Raw genomic sequence first — 17198 nt, 5'->3', positions numbered from 1 at the left:
AAACCTGGCAGAGCAGACGGCCAGGGCTGCCTGGGCTGGGGATAACCCCCCAGCCCACTGAGAGCTGAGCATGGAAGTTACCCTGTGCTGTGTCTCCTGCCTGTCTCACCGTCCCTTGTCACCCCTGAGGATGAGCTTCTTGGGGAGACAAGCCGGCAGCACCAAGCTGTGGCCTGGGGCAGTCGTGGCGAGTCTGCCCCAGCGAGTGAGAGCCCCCCGGGCTGGACTGGGTGCCGCTCCCTCATCAGAAGTCCTGCATTAAAGTGTAATCTGGCATTAGCGCGTTAATCCAGCCCTCCGCAGAGTCCAGCCCAAGGTCTCAGCATACAGCTGGGCAGGAGCAGCACCAGGACACGGGCTCTCCAGCAGCCCTTGTATGGGCACCAGAGAGCAGGTGGCAGCAGGGGCAAGGTCTGGGGCTCCATCCAGAGCATGCCTATGTCTGGGAAGGGCAGTGAGCAGGGAAGGCACTCAAAGTGCCCAAAGCTCCCCCCAGGTGCATCCAGGACCTGAGGGAAAGAGAAGTCCAGGCTGGGGGGGAGAGGTTTACGGTGGCAGTACAGCCCCAGCCCCAAGCATGTTGGCAAGGGAGAAAGTGACATCTTTTGGAAGCATCATGGTTGGTTCCTTGGAGGGGCTTCACAGGTGTTTCGGAGCCTGACTGCCTGCACCTGCGGGCTCCAGCTGAGCCACAGTAAGTCATGCAGCGCTTTGCAGGAGCCAGGCCAAGGGAAGGTGGCATCTGGAGAGAGGATGTGAGTCAGCAGCTTGGGGTGGGGGGGTCGAGCACAGCGGGTATGCAGAGAAGAGAAAATAGGTGGGAATTGGGAGAGCTGTAGGAGGAGCAGGGGTGGGCAGGGAGGCAGCCAGGCAGCCTGCTTCCCCTGAGGCAGACGTGACCTGGCTGTGCTGTGAAGGCTCTTGCCAGTGTGAGACGTGAAGCAAGTGGTGACGTGGCTCCGCTAAAATAGGAGAGGGGCTACTCTGTCCCCCCTCTGATCCCTTACTGTGGGGCTGGGAGGCTTGGGAGGAGTCAGAGGGGTCCCTCACCATCCTAGCAAGAGGCTGAAGCCAGGGCAGGGCTGAATGCTGCCCTCTTGCTGGCTAAGCAAAGCCAGAGACACAGATATGTGTTTTTTTGTGTTTTTTTTTTTTTAAGTAGGAAAAAAACCTTCTGCCTTTAATCACAAAGCAGCAGAAGAAACTGCCAGGCCACGTGCTCTGCTCCCTTGCTCTTCCCAGCGCAGGCTGAGGCCCTTTGGGACCATGTTCCCCCATCTCACCCCGAGCAGGGCACCCGAGGACTTCCCACAGGTAGGTCTGGAGCCTGCGGGTGCACTGAGCCAATGCACCCCACTGCCAGCCACTGAGGAGTGTCTTCCCACCCAGCTGGTGCACTCCACTGCCAGGGCTGGTGCTCCACCACCAGCCCCCTGGGCTGGGCACCCCCGGTCAGGGCCAGGGACAATGTTTTGCCGGGAGCCGTGCCGGGCTTGGCCCCGCTCGCCCATTGGCAGGATTTTGCTGCAGTCTGCTCTGAGCCGGTGGTTTTGGTGACTGAAGCAAGCAGCGCTGCTGGCGAGCTGGTTCAGACAGGGCTGTGGAGATGGGGGAGGCTGGGTTAGGTGGGAGGTAATGCTCTGTTCCCCCCATCTGGTAAGCTCAACATGGGGTGGGGAGGTTGCTCCCAATGGGGCCTGGGGATGGGAGCATCCCAAGTTGCCATGGTGACACCGACTGCATACTCAGGCAGGCAAGAGCATTGCTGATGCAGTCCTGCATGGGTGTCCCCCACCTTCCCCCCTGGCTGCTGTCCCTGGGAAGTACAGGGCTGGTTCCTGGCTTTTGGGGTGGCACTCTGGGGACAGAGCAGGGGGACTTTGCCAAGCGAGCTCAGAACAGAGCACAGCAAGCCCTCAGCTGTAGCCTGGGGCACTGAGGGTGTGTGACTGTCCTTCCTCTCCCAAAAAAAAAGTAACTCCCCCATTTCCCCAGCGTGTCTGGCCTCCGATCCAGCAGGAACCCAAATTACAGGGCTGGGAGTGCAGAGGGAACTGGGCTTACCTGGAGCAGGCACTGCCAGAGGCACAGGAGGGATAGGAGTGGGATGGTAGTGGGGGCAGCTACTAGTGACCCACATCCCTTAATCCATGTTCTGCCCTATGTCATGCAGTTACCCAAGCCCTGAAGCGGGCTCCCCCAGTGGGGGCATGGCCTCTGTCCCGGCTCTGAGGGAGTCAGCTGTGGCCAGCCTCCCCCTTTTGCCCTTGTAAGGCCAAGCTTGGAGGGGGGTTGTCTCCAGCCTGAGTGCTGGCTGCATGGGAGTAACTACTCCTTTCTCCCTCACTTCACCTCGTGCCGTCCTTGGGGATCAGGTTGTGCAACACTCAGGGACCCTGGAGGGAGAAAAAGCTCCCTCCAGGTGAGACCCCTCCCCCCAGTCCCTGCAGCTTCTTTCCCATACATAGGCTCCTCACTGGCAGCACCAGCCCCCCACCGACTCTGCAGCCTGAGCCCTCCCCAGAGGAGACACTGACATCAGATCCCTCTCCCTTAAGCTGATTAGGGTAGCGAGGATGCATCTGAGCAGATGCCACCAAGGCCATGAGAGTGACCAGACCCTGGAGGGACACAGAGGGGACAGCACAGAGCTCCCGGATCTGGGGGCTGCTCTCATCTGGGAGGCTGGAGGAGAGGACCTGCGGGCTGATCACCCCCTCCATAGGCATGGCACTCCGCTATACAGCCAGTCTGATCCCTGCCGTAAACCTGGGCCCCAGCCCTGGCACCTGGCACCTCCAATGGGGATGGGATGGGGAGCACAGCTCCAAAGGGGGAGGCAGGCAGAGTGCAGCCCCTGAGCCCCCACCAGCCACCACAGACAACAGTGGATCCGTGGGCATGTTCCTGAAGCCAGGCAAGCAGTCCTTCCCTGCACACCCCTACATCAATCACACGTGAGCCTGGCTCAGGACTTCCTGGCACAGCACAGCCCAGCAAGGACAGCCGCTGCAGGATCACGCCTTGGTGGGCCCAGTGCATCGCCCCAAGCTGGCTGCACAGGGCTCTGTGAGTCACAAGAGATCTGGCTCCTGGCATCCCAGTTTCCCCTGGATGATGGCAGGGCAGCAGACATCCCACCAGGCCAGCTGACCTCCTCTTCACCTCCAGCTGCCACATCCCCTTGCCATCCTGGGAACAGGATGGCTTCTCTGGAGGAGTGTCTCAAGAAGCCCAGAGTTTTCCAACTCTGCCCTATCTCTTGGGGGCTGTTAAGAGCCAGAGGTGATGCCTGGAGGAAGGGTGATGTAGGAGGGTGGCCACATTTTTCCCCAGCCCTGCAGATGCTCTGGCTCGGATGGGAGGGGATTTGCTGGGGGTTTTCCACTCTCACCAACCCCCTGCAAACAAGAGAGGACACAGGTCACAGCACCTCTCCATTTTATTGAAGACCAGTCCCTCCCCACAGCCAGTGCAGAGCCCAGCATGCCCAGCTCTTCTGCATCCACCAGGCCAAAGTCCTGCTCTGGAGAATGGGGGCACCTCCTTGGACTCAGAGGGAGAGACCCAGAGCTGCCCCTCGGTAGGGCCCTGCTGTCAGGGCCCTGTTGTCAGCCCTTCTTCTGCTCCACCTCCCACCCCAGTACCTGCAGCTGTCCCCACCTGTGGAAGATGTCCCACCAAGCCCTGCATGCAAGGGGCTAAAGCCACAGTAAACTGAGCATTGAAGTTAGAAGTGACCAGCAGGCATAGGCTTGTGTGCAGGGTGTCAGGGACCATCCTGATCTGCAGTGTGGTCCTTGGGCACTGGGGAGAGGACAGAGTCGCAGGGACCAGGCTCTGCTGCCTCTGGGCTCTGGCCTTGCCCTGAGGGCTGTCAGTGCCTCCCAAGCCTGCTCCTGGCACCTCCAACCCCAGAGCCCTGCCCTGGGCAGGAGTTAACCCATGAAGGGCATCTGCTCTCCAGATCAAGGCTTCTCCTGAGGTCTGGAGGAAGCCACCATTGGCAGGAGGTGTAGGAGGGAGAGAGGAAAGGGAGGCTTTGGAGATAAAGGTGGGGGACCAAGGAGCGGCCAGGAAGGTCCCCTTTCCCTGCCCCTGCCCAGTGAGACACTCACCCATGGACATGGTTGCCCTGGAGCTCCAGCTCCAGACTCGTCTCTGCAGGGAGAGGGGAAGGCAGGCACGGGCTGGGGGCAGAGCTAAGGACATTCATGGGGTGGGTGGCATGTTGCAAAGGAAGAGGGGGGCACAGTCCCTGCCAGGAGGAGAGCCCCTGGTTTTTCCTTTCATTCACACCCTGCCTTAGGTATCCATGTCCCTTCACAGGATCACGAATCCCTCCTCACCCTAAATTTAGATGGCTTCTCTCCTCCAGCCACCCACATCAGGGAACCAACCCAGCTACCCTGCAAGCACCCCTCGCCCCCAACACCACTCACCAAATCTAAAAGGGGGCAACTGAGAGCAGGGCACGATCCCACCCCACATCCCTCCCTGCTGAGCTCCCCAGCTCCACAGCCCCACACTGTCAGGGACGGGGAGATCCGCCTGGTGCGGCTGAGCCTCTAATGGTAATGGTTGTTCATGTTGTTGAGGTGGGAGGCTGCCATGGCGCTGAATGGGGCAGAGGGCTGGAGCCCGTGCCCGGGGTAGAGGGACGGGCTGGAGCCAGGCCAGTAGGAGAAGCCAGCCGGTGTCACCCCCGAGGTCATGAGGTTGAGTTTGGAGATGCCCGAGAAGGGCAGCGGGGCCAAGTTACCCTGAAATTTGTAGAGGGTGTGATCAGGGGTGGCTGGCTGGCACACCTGCGCCAGCCCATGGAAGTCGAACTTGTAGGCGTAGCGCTTGCCGTGGACCTTGGTCATGATGTTCTTGTCATAGTAGTAGCGCAGCGCCCGGCTCAGCTTGTCATAATTCATGTTGGGTTTGCTCTTCCGCTCGCCCCAGCGCCGCGCCACCTCGTCGGGGTCAATCAGCTTGAACTCCCCATTTGTGCCTTCCCAGGCGATGCAGTTCAGGTTGGCCCGGTCCGAAAGCAACTCCAGCAGGAACTGCCACAGCTGGATCTGCCCACTGCCTGCAAGACGGGGGCCCGAAGAGGTTAAAGCTCCCTCTCGGGGCACAAGGAGCGGGGCAGGATGTGCCCTCATCTCCTTGACACCCTGCTACGTTGTCCCCTCCCAGACCCAGGTCTCAGATGCACCTCACTGTATCTTACATGCTCTAGAGATACAGAAGATGGTGAGAGGTCTTGTCTCCTTTGCAGCATCCCTACCCCATCCTGCCCCTCAAGCAAGCAGAGCAGAGGACACCCTTGCACCTCTGGACAGGGGAAGGAGAGCTCAGAGGTCAATACAGGCTGCAGTGGGTCTGGATCCAAGGTCCCCACGTCCCTCCTGCCCTCATTCATGCCTCACTGAGGATCAATACCTGCTCATTTGCTTTGATGTGAGGATCAGGCCTGGTTCTTTCATCTGCAGCCCCAGGAAGGAGGTATCTTGGCAGTACCCAAATCCATCCCAGCACCAATATTCCCCACTGCCACCTCTGCTCAAAACTGGGCTGATGTCACAGCACAGCCCTTGCCCATCTCTAGGGGCACTGTACCCTGCAAGGATGTCTCCATGGTGAGCTGCTCTGACCTGCACCCCTGGCAGGTGCAGGCAGGTATAGGGGAAGGAGAGACCAGGATAGGGCAGGACCTGCTGTGGCTTTGAATCAGGCACCAATGTTCTTTATTTCCAGAGGAAAACTGTCCTCTCTGAGCCATGGCCATTGCACCTGCAGCTTGCACTAAAGAGCACCCTTGGTGGGTGCCCAAGGTGCCCCTGTTCCAGGCTGTGCACACACAGGAGCCCGACACACCTGGACATGCCCACGGTGAAGCACAAGGACAGGGTCCACTGAGTCTGGCCAGAGGTCACGAGAGGAGAGAGCCCCTGGACCTTAGGGTGATGAGCAGTCCCACCTCTGGGACCCAGCCACCCTGCAGAACAGCCCTGCACTTACCCAGACCCCTCAAGCCCCCAAACTTCCTCCCAAGCAGCATCCCCTGCACATCCCTGCTCCCGACCCCAGCCCTTGCAGCATAAGCCCTTGCTGCTGCAGAGGAAGTGTCTTTGCATTTCATCCTCCTGGTGCTTTTCCTGCCATTATTTTGTCTAATGGTGCTGGGACCCCAATAGAGGTTTAGCACCCACCACCCCTGCAGCAGCTCCGCAGCTCAGCTACGCTTCCCACAAAGAACTGCCTTGTCCTGCGTGTTTTGCACCTGCCTATTTCATCTGGTGCCCCTCAGTTCTTGCTGTGGAAGAATTCCCCATCCATCCCCATTCCACCAAACCGCGTTCAGACATCCTGATCCAGTCAGATGAGCCAAGGTCTTTTCCAAGATACTGTATTTCCAAATCCCCCATCCTGGGACTGAGGTGGGGGATCTCTCCTCCGTCCTCCCTAGGGTACATCCACAGCCCTCGCCTCTTCTACATCCCCACAGCCCCACCCTGGGCTCCCGCTATCCCTCACCCACGGGGTGCCCCACCCCATGCAAGGAGGGCAGGGAGGTGTTGGGGGGTGCAGCTGGGTGGGGTGGTGGGACTCAATCCTGCCTGCCGCAGGATGTTATGGCGCAGCAACCCAACAGTTCCCTGAGGAAACCTCTAGGGATCAAAAAAGGTCTTTCTCACCACAGCGCAGCGCGCAGAGTACGTATGGCTGGGGCAGAATCCACCATGCAGAGGCAAAAGCACACCCCTAAGTCCCATCTTTGCCCTCCCACCCCCACCCCTGAACCAGGGCTCCCCTATTCCTGCTCAGAGCACTCCTGGGCCCCTGTCTCTCCTGCCAGCCCTTGGCCAATCCCTGGGACCCTTGAATGGTTTTCCCTGGACGGATGGCTCCAGCACCCAGGAATCCATCATCTCCCAGCCGACCCACACCCTGGGTGGTATCTCACCTCATTTCCTTGCTTCCAGAATCGGGTGCCCCGAGTCCAGCTTAGCCCCCTCTGCTCCCGGGCTGGCTGGCTGTTCCCTCCCCGTCGGGTGTCCCAGGAGCACCGGGAGGACCCGAGCTGGGACTCCGCACCCGCCCCGCTGCGGAGCTCCGAGGGAGACGCGGGGGATGGGGACCCGGATCCCCTCTGCTGCGACGGGACGGCGGGGCTCGGCCGCTTTCCCGGTGGGTTTTAGCGAAGAGACACTCCCGGCCCGAGCTGCCCGCAGCAGCGGGGAGCAGGGCTCCACAGTGGCTGTGTCCTGTGTGGGCAGTGCCCGGCACACGGACAGGACGGGATCTCCGACAGCTGCGGGGCGGAGGAGGATGCGTGTGCCCCGGGGGGAGTCCCGGCTCCGGGCGGGCCGAGGGGAGTGGGACCGGTCCCGGGGAAGGGGCAGGGGTGCTCTTACCTTTCTGCACGCCCGGGCTGAGGGACCCCCACGCCTGGCTCTTGCCGTCTTTGAACAAAGTTTCCCCGACTGGATCTGGGGGTAAAAAAGCGGCGCGGGTGGGGGTGGAGGGGAGGGCTGGAGCCAGGCGGGACCGCGACCCCCCGGCGCCCACCCGCGGGCAGCCTCCCCGCAGCCCCCGGCCGCTCCCCCTCGCCTGCCCCGCCGCCGCGGCGAAGCCAGGAAACGCGTCCAGGAAAAAGGAAATCCGATTTCCGACGGAGCTGGGGAAGCTTTTAAATAGGAATAGAAAGTCCCGCGGGCTGGGGTAGGGAGGAGAGAAGGAGAGGGAGAGAGCTGCGGAGCAGGGGGAGAGGGAGAGGACGCGGGTGGGGTGGAAGGATGGGTGGCAGGAGCAGTGGGTGGAAGGAAGGACGAGTGTCGATGTTTGGGGAGCAGACAGACGGCTGGGGAAAGGGGAGATGGAGAGAAGGATGGAGGGAAAGAAGGAAGGAGAGATGGGTGAGTGGATGGAAGGACAGAAGGGAGGATGGATGGATGGATGGATGGATGGATGGATGGAAGGATAAGAAGAAGGAGGGAAGGAAAGGCGATGGATGGATGGATGGATGGATGGATGATGGATGGATGGATGGATGGATGATGGATGGATGGAAGAGCAGGCAGGTAATGGGTAAGAAGGTGGAAAAATGGGCTGACGGAAGGGATGGAGTGTCGATGGAGGGGATGGCTGGTAGTGGGGACAGAAAGGGGGACGGAGGGACAGGTGGGTGGGTGGAAGGATGGAGGCACAGGGGATGGGTGGGTGGGTGGAAGGATGGGTTGCAAGGACAGAAGGGTGAATGGAGGGATGGAAGGACAGGGGGATGGTGGGTGGATGAAGGAGGGAAGGGAGGACGGGTATGCAGGCGTGGAAGGCTGTGAGAGAGGCTGGAAGGAAGGAGGAAGGGACGGTTGAGGGGCTGAAAGGCAGGAAGGCAGGATGGACGGAGGGAGAGGGGAAGGCAAGGTGGGCGCTGGAGGGAGACAGGGCAGAGAAGGGCTCCAGGGCAGCGGAGGAGCAGGGCGGGCGGGGCTGGGGTGCTGTGCGGGGCACGGCGCTGCGGCGGGGCAGCGGCCGGGGGGGTCCGCCCGTACCTGGCAGGTACATGTTGAGCAGCAGTGGCACCGCTCCGGCGCCGTGTCTCATGGCAGCTGTGGGGGCGGCCCGCGGGCTGCATGTTTTAATATTCCTGCCCCTATTATTATTATTATTATTCCACTTTATCAGGGAGCAGCTGATGGCGAATAAATGGCAGCGGGACGGGCAGGGGACGGGCAGGGGCCGGGGGAGGCGGGGGAGGGGGGAGTTTCCAGGCAACTCGCAGGGGCTCGGGGCCCCGGCTCCAGCAATTTCCTCCACTGTAATTAAAGCGGGCGCTGCCCCCCCCCCCGCCCCCCCTCCGCTATCGGGCCCGCATCAGACTTTAATCACGGCCGCGGGTTTCTATGGAGAGCGGCTCGGGCCGCTTCCTGCCTCTTCCGCCTCCTTAACTCTTCGCAAACACGGCGCTGCCATCCCAGCTGGGAGCAGGGCTCGGACACTGCCTGGAGACCGCCCGGACCCAGCCTCTCACCACCGCCACCAGCATCCCGCTCCCCGACCTGCATGGCCAGCCAGCGGGCATGGTGGTCCCCTCACTGCCTGGGCACGCTGCATCCCACCGTACGGCATCATCCCGCTCCCCTCCATCCCAGAGCCCTGGCGTGGGTCAGTTGTGTCTTCACCACGTCCATCCAGCTGCAGGACCCCGATGGTGAGGTCCTTTTACAGTGTCCAGAGCTCCGGGGTCGCTAAGTGCATCTCCTGCAGTTGGTGGCACCAGGACGAACCACAGCTCTGCCACCTCCCTGGCTTCTCTGTGCCCTTCTGGACAGTCCCTGTCTCGAGGATGGTTAAGCCTGTGACCATCCTGGGGTCCCCAGCCCTATGTCAATCTCTTGCCCATCTTTATTAAGATCTGTATGTCATCGTTTAGGCAACCAGGACACTGTAGAAGCTGGGTGACACTGCAACACCCACCCAAACCTGCACGGCCCCATCTCCACCAGCTTGTCCCAGGCAGCCCTGGTGTTAGGAAGATGGGAGCATGGTTCGGGGAGAAACATGTAACAGGGGAAGGGTCTGGGGTGATCTCAGCTCTCAGACACATCTTGCCAGTTTTTTTCACATCACACATGACTCCAGCTGCTACATGCAGCTTCAGGGTGCAGACAGAGGATCCACTTTTGGCCAAGGGGACAGAGCCATCGAAGATGGCCAAGAGTGGATCCTCTGCCAGCATCCCATAGCTTGAGGCAGCCAGGCAGCATGCCAACAGCAGGCACCAGCTCTGCTCCACAAGTCCAATGCTGTACAGCCAAGCCACCCATCAGCCCACGACCTCTCCTGCGGTGTTTCATTGACGTCTAGTAAAAGGATGAACTCTCACGCCGGACTTAGCCAAATTTCTTGAAAGTGGTCATCACGAGACGTGAATCCAGTGGAAATCAGGATACAGTCGTGCCAGACTCATGGATATTATTTATACTGCAGTCAAAATGTGCCCTGCATAAGAAGTCACAGCCCATGGGGTGGCTCCTCCTGGGTGAAGGTGTCCAAAGGGTTTAGGAAACAGGGGATCCCACGGGTGCTGAGCTGGGCTCTGTGTGCCCCATTCCTGCTGTCCATCTCCATCGGGGACAGAGAGCAGATGCTGGCAGGAGGAGACACGAGCTGAGCCCACAATACGCCCTTACCAATTCCCCACCCATATTGTTTGAATGTAACAACCCTTAAAAAGTTTCTCTTTCGCCAGCTTATCCCCTGAACCCCACAGCAGGGTGTCCAAGCTCCCTACAGCCCAACAACCCTGGCTGCTCCACCCATCCCTCTCCTCCCCAGCCCCCCAAGTGTAGCTCTCCCGGCAGCGGCTCCGCAGCCTCCCAGACTTGCTTTCGCTGCCTGAGTCACTGAAACAAACCGCAGGCAACGGAAAACAAGCCCCGGAGACAGCGGGGTGAGGTGGGGAGGGGGCCAGACACACCGAGCCCCTCTGCCCCGGCAGCCCCAGTGGCCAGGATCCTCCTCCAGCAAATGTGCATGGCGGAGGGCATGGAGGGTGGAGGGGGTCTGGGCTGAGAAACACTGCAACAGCCTGGAGTGGGGGGAGCAGTTTGGGATCAACCTGAGAAGCAGGGTTAGGGCTGCAGGAGCTGGAGATGGGGGGCTGTGGGGGACACTGGGGATGGGGACTTCTGGGTCCCTAGGAAAGCCAGTGGGTGGGGCAGCTTACAGTGGGGTGTGAGGGGACTGGGGGTTTTGGGTGACCCAGGGGCTGAGAGGTGCAGAGGGGCAGCGAGTGTGGGGTCTCAGTGGCTGGGGACCCCTGTGCCTGCGTGGAGCTTTGGGGACCTGAGCAATGTGACCCCCAGTTCACGGGGACATGGAGAGCTGGGGCAGATCCACAGGATGGGGGGGCAGGGTACATGAGGAATCCGGGGAACAGGGGCCCAGGTCCATGGGGGAGCCAGGGGATGGGGCTTCGGGTCTATGGAGGATCCAAGAGGGTTCAGGTCCGTGGGGCTCCAGAGGACGGAGCCCAGACACGTGTAGCACCCAGCTGGCAGCAGCAGCAGCAGGTCCCTTTGGCTGCAAGCAGGCAGTTTACCCCCCCACTCCTCAACCCAGCGCACTCCCCCTCCCCAGGATGGACCAAGAGGGACCCCACATTTTGCCATGACCCCCACAGTTCCCCCCCACCGCCCTCCCCCGTCTCAGTTCTATACGCAGGTGCCCAGGACAACTTCACCTGTGTGCCGGAGTGGAGCAGAGCTGAGCTGACGTGGCCTTGGGCTGGCCGGGTGTGCAGGAATGTGTTTGTGCAGGGGGAGAGGCCGGCTGCCGTGGGGCCGTGGCGGGGTGGGGCCAGCGGGACACGGAGGGGACAAGGGGAGGGCTGGGGTGCAGCAGGGACGGCCCGTGGGATGGGGATGCACAAGGTGCTGGGGCGTTTGCACAGGGGTGAGAGTAGAGGGGACATGCACGGGCACACTTGCATGCATGCTCGTGTGCACGCTCCTGTGCAAGCTCACATGTGCAGTGCACATGCACACACGCCTGGGCTGGGGTCTCTGCACAGCCATGGGTGCAAAGTGTGCACACACCAACCTCAGCCCAGTCCTTCCCAAAATCCCGGCACCGGGGCGCCCACAGTGCCAAGGCCACACGTGTTTGCAGCAGAGTGGGCACCAGGGGACGCATGCATCCCAGCCACCTAGCACCCTGCAGCTTTACAGCAAGGAGCACCTCAGGGTGCCGACTGGAGGCCTGCGCCCCAGGAGGACTCGGGGTGCTGGAGCAAGATGGAGGAAAAAGAAGAGGCCTGGAAAGGGTTCTGGAGGAGGAGGAGGCTGGGTGGGGCTCCCGGTGTGCCCGGGCGGAGCCGGAGCCGGATACTAGCACGGATGTGCTGGCGTGGCCAGGCTTGGTGGGGGGGGACTCACACACTAAGGGTGCTGGGAGCAGTCAGTTGATCCCCTTGCCAGCTGCGGGACACTGCCCCGAGGACTTCCAGCCCCTGTCTCCAGCACCCACCCCCCCACCCCCCTATATGCCCTCTCTATAAGCCAGTGCCCCCAATTCTGCCCCAACAGTGGCCATCCTGTTTGTGGCAGTCCCCCCCCTCAGATGATCCCAATGCTTCCCCTCCTTCCCAGGCCCACAGACTGCAGGGACCTCCCTCTCTCTTCCAAACCAGGGTACAGAGAGAGAGGACTTCCTGTTCACAGGCTTTGTGACAATCACATTCCCTGGTGCTAAGCCTGCGAGGAAGACCCAGGGCACAATCTCCCTGGATGCCTCCTCTCATCTCCAGTTCCTTCTCTGCCCAGTAAGGCCAGTAAGTTCCCAGTAAGTTCCATCTTCCCAGCCGGACCATCACAGAGGTGGAGACTGTTCTACATCCCTTCTACTTGCCATGCATGGACCTGGGGCAAGGTGCAGAGAGCTCAGCCCATGGTGGAAGTGACCATGGGTCCAAACCCACCTCTGGAAGGGGAAACCCTTCCAGCTGCTGAGAGCTGGGGGGCAGCATGGCTGGAGTAGGCACCCTGCCTCCCACCCCATGGTGGAGGAGGAGCAGAGCAGAGGCAGAAGCCCGCCTTTTTTTTTGACAAATGCCTTTATTTGCTACCGGATAGAGGTCTATTGCACAGCAGCCCGGAGGCTGCGGGGCGCACGGCCCTGCCCCTGCTCAGTGCTGGACGCGGCGGATGGATTGGATCTGGTTGGTGTGGGCCTGGCTGCTGTATTCGTTGTACTTCTTGAATTCGCCGTTCTGTCTGTCCCGCTCCAGCACATACTGGTAGCCCCTGTATCCCGGGTACTGGTATGCCACCCACCTGCAGGCAGACCCCTGGCTCAGAGCCCCAGAACAAATGCCCCCCATCCCATCCCATCCCATCCCATCCCATCCCATCCCATCCCATCCCATCCCATCCCATCCCATCCCATCCCATCCCATCCCACTGTTTGCCCTGAGAGGGAAGGGACAAAAGACTACTATGGCTTGGATTTTTCAAGGAAGGGGGAGCAGGCTGCTTCCCCTCTTTTTTGGCGTACCCCATCCCCAGGGCTATGCAGGAGGGAGTTGCTCTCTGAACCCTTCTCTTGGGCCTCGCCAACCCCCTCCCTGCTGGTGGGACTCACGCTCCGGCGTTCACTTTGATGGATGCCACCTCCTTGTTGCCCCAGCCCATCGCCTGCAGCGAGGGGTAATCATCACTCAGCTCAAACTTGTGTCCCTGGAAGTTCTCCGCCTCATAGAGGATGGCTTTGCTGTCATTGTGGTTCTGAAGAGGGAGAGGGCTGTGGGTCAGAGGGGCCGGGGTGACTTCAGCAGGGACAGGGGATGTGGCATCAAGGGGGACACACGCCAAGGCACTGTGGGAGGTCTGGGACCATGCCCAGCTTTGGTGCAAGGCATGGGTGTCTTTCAGCCTGGCACTCCCTCACTGGGACACCCCAGGGCTGCCCAGAGGATGCTGCTCTCATATCCCTGTGGTTCCCATGCACAGCTGCAGGGAGGGTGACAGCGAACGCCTTCTCTGCACCCACATGGGCTCCTGCCCTCAGCATCCTCCTGCTCCCCAAGGCTGCAGGAGAGTTGTGGGGCAAGGCAGGCTGCTGAGAGTGGTCCCCCTGGCTCTGCCGGGCTTTGCTGGGTGCTGGGCACCGAGGAGTTAATTGCTGGGACACTGAGCGATGCGGCATTGTCCCCCCCCTACCCCCCCCTCCGTGCCCAGCCCCCACCCGCATCTATCTGCACCGAGGAGCCGTCCTGCCAGTAAGGAGTGATCTTATCGCATCCCCTTTATTAAAGCCCAAGCATATCTGCCTGGTGATTATTAAAAGTTGGGGGGGGACCCCCCGCTCGGAGGCGCAGACGTGCCGCTATTGCGAGCACCAGTGTCTCTGCAGATGGAGTGATAGAGGCTGCATCTGCCTGGGCATGGCTCGGGTACCCCAGGCGGGAGGGGGACCAACCCCCGCACCCCAAGCATCCCTGCGGTCCTGCTGGCTCCTCTCCACTCACGCCATCCCAGGGTACTCAGGCTAGGGTCCCCAGGCCTTATGCCCTACCCGAGTGGGGGACAAGGCCTGGGAACCCCAGCCTGGGGTGTGGCTCTCCAGTGCACAAAGCAGGAGCTGAGATGGTGTTTCAGGCTAAATTTTAAGCCCAAAGAGCATCCCAGGATCCTTGGAGGGAGGTGGAAGCCAGCGGGTGCAGCCACCCCTCCATACCACCGCCCATCCATGCACACCTCACCCCTCCATCCCACATCCCACGTAACCCATCCTCCTGTCTGTCCTGCATCACCCTCCGTCCCAGCTCTCCCTCCATGCTGGGCTGCTGGGACGAGGCTGTCCCTGCCCCAAACCCATGGGTGCAGAGTCCCCGTAACTCACCGCACACTTGACAGGCCGGAAGGAGAGGAGGTGCTCAGTCCGGTAGCCGCTGTTCCCGCTCCAGGCCTCCCACCGGGGATAGTCACCCTTCTCCAGGATAAACTGCTGCCCCTGGTACTCTGGGTACTCGAAGCCCACCCAGCTGGAGGGGAGAGGAGGAAAGCCCTCAGGGATGTGCACTGCAGCCTGAGGCTCAGCCCAGGGCCGGCTTCTCCCGGAGAAAGAAGGTCAGGGTCCTTGCTAGCAGCAAACATCCCTTTTGAGAGCGGGACCCCTCTCCCCAGGGCCACACCATTGCCTCCAACCCACACCTCAGCTCGGCAGGATCTCCCTGCTTTGCAGATGGGGAAACTGAGGCACCACACAAGGAGCACAGGGAGGGAGGTTGCATGACAAGGCTGTGCCAGAGCTGAGGAAGGAGCCAGTGGGGCACTTACGGGCCAGACTCCACCTTGATGGAGCGGATCTTGCGGAAGCCGCGCTCCATGATGCTGGGGCACTCCATGAGGAACTCGCAGCGCTTGCCCTGGAAGCTTTCCTCCTCCCACACCGTGATCTTGTACTGCCCCAGGGTGTCCATGGCTTCGCTGCTGGTCATGCGGGTCGCTCAGCTGCTGGCAGAGCCACACACGTCACCCTGGGCAGGTGCCCACCATCAGTCCCCAGCCACTCCGCCATCTGCCACCAAGCCTGAAGTACCAGTGACGCTGCCCTCATGCACTCCATGTGCCACCAGCCCCTCACCCTCCAAGGACGCTTCCCATTCCCCTTCCCTTGCCGCTGTGGGATCTCTGTCTGGTGACCCCCAAGTTGCAGGGGACACTTGCGATGCTCTGTCTCTCCATGTGATCTACCCGGGGCTGCCTCAGTTTCTCTTCTCCCAAGTCCCCTGCAATGACGCTTGGTGTCGGCTGCGTGCGGTGGTGCTGTACCCAGTGGGGGGGGTGGCAGTGACCCCGACTCAGACACAGGTTCGGGGTGCAGCCCTGGGGCCCAGCAGCCCGGCTTTTGCAAAGATGGGTGCCAGCATCCCTCCTGCCCACTCAGGGTACCCCTGCTGTGCCACGCAGCACCCTATGGCTTGCCTTCCCCAGAGTGTGTGGTGGAGGGGTGGGTCTTGGGGTGGGGGGTGAAGGGAGCATGGCAGCGCCTGAGCAGTGCGGGGGCTTGGGGGCTCACAGCCTGGTACTTACTTGGTCGGCAGGGCACAGAGGCGAAGGTGGCGGTGCCGGCGCCGGCTTCTCCCCTCGCCCTTTATAGGCAGGCGCCGAAGTGCCGATGGTGCAGGCGGGCAGGGTGCTGTGTCAGCAGGCAGGGAATGGGGGGGGAATGGGGTGCGCACCCACCCCAGACTCCAGTTGTCCATTCCAGTTAGGCAGTGTGGCGAGAGCGGCCCCCCCGCGCCCGGCGAAGCTGACAATGAAAGTGCTGGGCTGTGTTTGTGCAGGGGCTCAGGGCACAATGGGCAAAGGGCCTGACGCACCGCTTTCCTTTCTGCCCCCAGACAATGTCCCCGCTTGGCCCGGGGATTAGGGACCCAGCCTTTCACAGGGCACCCACAGCCTTTGCCAGGGTTGAGATTGGTGGGAAGGAGGTGCCAGGGTGAAGCCAGGATTTGCCAGCTGGGAGCTGTGGGGCACTGATATCCTGGGACTGGGATGCGGGGCTCTTCTGGTGCTGCATCTGCCCCTATGCCTGTGGCTCTGCCACTGCAGGTCCCTCCTCCAGCCAGGCTCTGCCTGGCATGTCCCGAGCTGGCAGGGCAGGGTAGGGGCTCAGCCTGCATGGGAAGGGCTGCGTGTAGGGTGGGAGAAGGTTGGGGTGAGCAAGAGGGGTGGAAGAGTTGTTGGCACAACCACAGCTTGGTCAGTCCATTCTCTGGTAGATGTGCAACACCCTGTGGAGGTCCCTGTGTTGAATCCAGATCAGGCACTGATAGACCCCAGTTACATGCTTCTCACTCGCAATGCCCTGGGCATGTCCCCTGGTCTGGCAAAAGGCTCTGGTGCTCCCCGCACACCTCCTGCCCAGACAGGGGACACTGGGAACAGTGGGAGGGGACCAGCTCTGGAGCAGAGCTGTTCCCTTCACTCGTGCAGCAAGTCCAGCCCTGCCTGGGACTGTGCTGTGCAGTGCAGACATCTCCAGTGTCACCCGCCAGGACCTGGGCTGGATGAGGCCAACAGGCTGGAAAGGAAGAAGAGTGCCCAGCTCAGCCGTGAAATCCTGGGCCTCTTGGCTGTGGCGTTTCTTATGACATCCCTGCATCGCCCGTGGTGAGGTCAGGCACTCCCCATCTTCAGCTGGGCAAGAGCCACTCTGGCCTCTGGGCAAGGGCTGACCGAGAGCACCTCAAACCTACCTAAGAAAAACCTCAGCCTTCTTGGGGGTCCTGAGCACAGTGGCAGCACCCCAAGAGATGCCGGCAGTACCGGTGATGGAGGGTGCAGCGTGAGTAGCTGTTAGGACACCTGGCATCTCTGCCCCGTTCTTAGCAAGAACTGGAGACTGAGGAGTGACAGCAGGAAGGGGCTGGGAGCAGAACCCGTGAGTCCTCTTCATGTCCCCTCCACTGCTCCACAACGTACCGGGCAGCATTTCCATCCCTTTCCGACGCTCGGTGCGGGCTGCGCCGATGCCCGCAGGTCCCAGCAGAGGGTGCAGCCTGGCAGCGGTTGGAGCCTGCTCCAACCAAGCGACATTGGTGGCCCTGGCCGGGTACAGATGCTGGGGAGGGGCCCCTCTTGCTTGAGACTCCTTGAGTGCTCGTAGCGTGGGGAGGGGGAAGACCCCCTGGGAGC

At 61.3% G+C, this 17198-nt stretch overlaps 2 protein-coding genes across 2 annotated transcripts; both read right to left on the bottom strand.

Annotated features, from left to right (window-relative positions):
* Window positions 1-4568: 4568 nt before the first annotated feature.
* FEV (FEV transcription factor, ETS family member) lies at window positions 4569-8598 on the bottom strand. Its single transcript, XM_086615915.1, has 3 exons — window positions 8547-8598; window positions 7410-7484; window positions 4569-5080 (listed from the first exon to the last, which is right to left on the bottom strand). Exons 1-3 carry the CDS (start codon window positions 8596-8598, stop codon window positions 4569-4571), a joined length of 639 nt encoding a protein of 212 aa, XP_086472041.1.
* A 4084-nt stretch (window positions 8599-12682) lies between these two features.
* Window positions 12683-14995, bottom strand: CRYBA2 (crystallin beta A2). The gene is made up of 4 exons (XM_086615743.1): window positions 14835-14995; window positions 14398-14539; window positions 13138-13280; window positions 12683-12830 (listed from the first exon to the last, which is right to left on the bottom strand). Exons 1-4 carry the CDS (start codon window positions 14993-14995, stop codon window positions 12683-12685), a joined length of 594 nt encoding a protein of 197 aa, XP_086471869.1.
* Between the last annotated feature and the right edge of the window lie 2203 nt (window positions 14996-17198).

The sequence above is a fragment of the Tauraco erythrolophus genome, chromosome 8 (assembly GCF_009769465.1).
Source record: "Tauraco erythrolophus isolate bTauEry1 chromosome 8, bTauEry1.pri, whole genome shotgun sequence".
Classification (NCBI taxonomy): Eukaryota; Metazoa; Chordata; class Aves; order Musophagiformes; family Musophagidae; genus Tauraco; species Tauraco erythrolophus.
This window is presented reverse-complemented; position numbering and strand designations above follow the sequence as displayed.